Source organism: Pteronotus mesoamericanus, unplaced genomic scaffold (assembly GCF_021234165.1).
Source record: "Pteronotus mesoamericanus isolate MK-2021 breed Mesoamerican mustached bat unplaced genomic scaffold, CSHL_Meso_final contig_557, whole genome shotgun sequence".
Classification (NCBI taxonomy): domain Eukaryota; kingdom Metazoa; phylum Chordata; class Mammalia; order Chiroptera; family Mormoopidae; genus Pteronotus; species Pteronotus mesoamericanus.
In genome coordinates, this window is record NW_026555200.1 from 4,721,291 (window position 1) to 4,724,124 (window position 2,834).

The 2,834-nt window shown below is 66.9% G+C and overlaps 1 protein-coding gene across 1 annotated transcript; it reads left to right on the forward strand.

The window, feature by feature from the left end:
• The first annotated feature begins 245 nt into the window (after positions 1–245).
• On the forward strand, positions 246–2,465 carry MASP2 (MBL associated serine protease 2). The gene is made up of 5 exons (XM_054579757.1): positions 246–299; positions 392–620; positions 749–926; positions 1,691–1,822; positions 2,334–2,465. Exons 1-5 carry the CDS (start codon positions 259–261, stop codon positions 2,345–2,347), a joined length of 594 nt encoding a protein of 197 aa, XP_054435732.1. The 5' UTR covers positions 246–258; the 3' UTR covers positions 2,348–2,465.
• The last annotated feature ends 369 nt before the right edge of the window (positions 2,466–2,834 follow it).

A 2,834-nucleotide genomic window follows, 5' to 3' on the forward strand; every position in this document is an offset into this window, starting at 1 on the left:
GGAGAGCTGGGCAACCGCCGAAGTCGCACACCGAGGGTAACACACAGATGTCAAGGGCCAGGGCCAGGGCAGAGCCGGGATTTGCTCCCAGGGCTGGCTGCCCCCCAGGTCAAGCTCCTGGCTCCTGGAGCGTCCTGTCCTCCTGACTCGCAGTCTGGGCAGACAGGAGTCATGGGGTCGATTCCCAGAATTCCAGGGTCAGGGCGGCTGGGGCAGGGCCAGGCGTTGGACAAACAGATCGAAGGTGAGGCCGCGCGAATGCAGACCAAACCTGGTCCGCTGGACGGGCGCACCATGAGGTGGGTAGGCGCCCCCCGCAGCCGCCTTGGCAGGGCTGGGGGGCCCAGCAGGGTTCCAGGCCCTCACCCACCCGCTGTGATCCCGCCCTCAGGCTGCTGATCTTCCTGGGCCTGCTGTGGGGCTCGGCAGCCGCGCCCAAGGGCCCGCAGTGGCCCAGGCCCGTGTTTGGGCGCCTAGCGTCGCCCGGCTTCCCGGAGAAGTATGCCAACGACCAGGAGCTGCACTGGGCCCTGACGGCACCCCCGGGCTACCGCCTGCGTCTCTACTTCACCCACTTCCACCTGGAGCTGTCCTACCTCTGCGAGTACGACTTTGTGAAGGTGCCGCCAGGCCTGGGGGGAGGGGAGGGCCAAGAACTGGCCAGGGGCACCTGGAAGTGGGGTCTGGCCTCAGAGGGTGGGCAGGCCTTGGGCCTCGCTGTCCCTCGCAGTGACCCCCGGCCCTACAGCTGAGCTCGGGGACCAAGGTGCTGGCCACGCTGTGCGGCTGGGAGAGCACCGACACGGAGCGGGCCCCGGGCAACGACACCTTCTACTCGCTGGGCCCCAGCCTGAACGTCACCTTCCGCTCTGACTACTCTAACGAGAAGCAGTTCCGGGGCTTTGAGGCCTTCTACGCAGCCGAGGGTGAGCAGAGAGGAGGCCTGGGGGGCTGGGGCGACCCACGGGGCCGGGCCAGCCCCCCTTCAGCCTTCCGCCTCCCTGAGGCAGGATTGCAGCCAAACCAGCAGAACAGCCGCCCTCCTTCCTCCTTCCTCTGACAACATCTGCAAAGCAAATATCCATAAAATGTCCAGAAGAGCCAGACCTCTGCTCAGGACTGAACCCCAGCCTGGGCCAGGGCCAAAAGAGACAGGGACATCCTCCTGAGCCATGAGGGCAAGTGCGCCCAGTTGCAGAGGGGAAGGCGGAGCTCCGCCAGCCTGCACTGAGAATACGCAACCCAGCACCTGGTGTCTGCACACGGGCTTTGAGTCTGACCCTTGGTTTCAGATTCCAGCCCCTGCAGGGACCAGCTGTGTGCCTTTGGGTGAGCGGCTCGACCCCTCTGTGCTGGTCGCAAGGCTGCTATAAGGGCTAGCTAGGCAGACCCGTGTGGGAGACCCGCTCCCTGTCCCCTGGGTTCCTTTGCTGGTTGCTCCCCTCAGTAGCTGGGGACCTTGAGCAGGACAGGTATCCTGTCCTCGGTTTTAAAAAGGTGTTATTTCCTTCTCCTTCCAAGTGTCGTGGGGAGGTGGCAGGGGCCCTTGGCCTCTGGCACTTGGCTGGGTGCCAGCCACCTTCCGACATGAGGGGGCTCCTCTCATGTCAGCCATGAGGCTGGACATGCCCTGAGCCCAGGCTCCGGTGCCACCCGTCTCCTGCTGACTGCCTGCCCACCCCGCCCCCAGACATCGACGAGTGCCAGGTGGCCCCCGGGGAGGCGCCGCCCTGCGAGCACCATTGCCACAACCACCTGGGCGGCTTCTACTGCTCCTGCCGGGCGGGCTACGTCCTCCACCGGAACAAGCGCACCTGCTCAGGTGAGCTGTGGCCGGGAGGGGCGCCCTGGGCCTGGCCCAGCCCTCCCCCCTCCCCAAGGCCATGGCTGTTCCGCCCCCGGGGCTGGAGGCTGCGGCCCCTTTTCTGCTCCTCTGTCCCCTCCGTCCGTCCGTCTGTCCCCCCACACTTTCTAATCCCTCTTCCCTGCCATTCTGGGCTCTCCCCGACTCCACTCCAGCTCATTCACTGATCGGCGTGCGTTAGGCCCCCACTGTGCACCTGGCCCAGCTGGGCTCCGGGACCCCATACAGCACCCTCCGTTGGGAGGCTGTCAGCGTGGAGCCGTGGGGGTCCGGGCCCGGCTGCCCCCTACAAAGCTTCAGGACTGGGGGCAGGCCCCGCTCAAAGCCACCAGGTCCTGGTCCCCACTGCCCGAGGGTGCCTCTCCGTGCCCCGCCAGACACCCGGGGCGCTGGGGAGTGGGGGCCCCCACCGGCACTGACCCTGCCTCCCCCACTTGGTCTCCCTCCCTGTCTCTGTTCTCTTTTCCAGAGCAGAGCCCCTAGGCCCCCGGGCTCCGGTCTGCAGCGAGCCCCGCTGGCTGCAGCTCTGGGCCGGGCGAGACCGCGGCTGCCTGCACCCCTCAGCCACCCACAGAACTGACAATAAACCTGGCTCCACCTCCACCTGCTGCTGCGCATCTCTGGGGTGGGGTGGTGGGGGCGGGTGTGCACCCTGGCGCCCCGGCCCCCCGTCCCTCCCCTCATCATAGTCTGGATAAGCCTAGTTGGTGGATGCCCCCTCCACAAGGCCACAGCTCCTTTGCCAGAAGGGCTCCCCCACGCCCCCGCACCTCCATTTTGAAGAGGCCAGAACAGGGGAGCCGAGCTCTCTCTCCCCGCCAGGCCCCGGGGCAGAGCTCTGAGCATCCTCGGACCACCTCCTGTTCACACGGCAGCTCAGGCCCCATGTGTGCTGGGCTGGGGGAGCCTGACCCAGAGAAGAGGGGCCCAAGGAAGTAGTCATTGGCGGGCAGCCTGGTCGCCACGTCCA

Coding starts and splice junctions, on each gene's coding strand:
- MASP2 (XM_054579757.1), top strand. CDS start 259: ATGCAGACCAAACCTGGTCCGCTGGACGGGCGCACCATGAG. Junction 300..391: donor CTGGACGGGCGCACCATGAG/GTGGGTAGGCGC, acceptor TCCCGCCCTCAG/GCTGCTGATCTTCCTGGGCC. Junction 927..1,690: donor GGCCTTCTACGCAGCCGAGG/GTGAGCAGAGAG, acceptor CCCCGCCCCCAG/ACATCGACGAGTGCCAGGTG.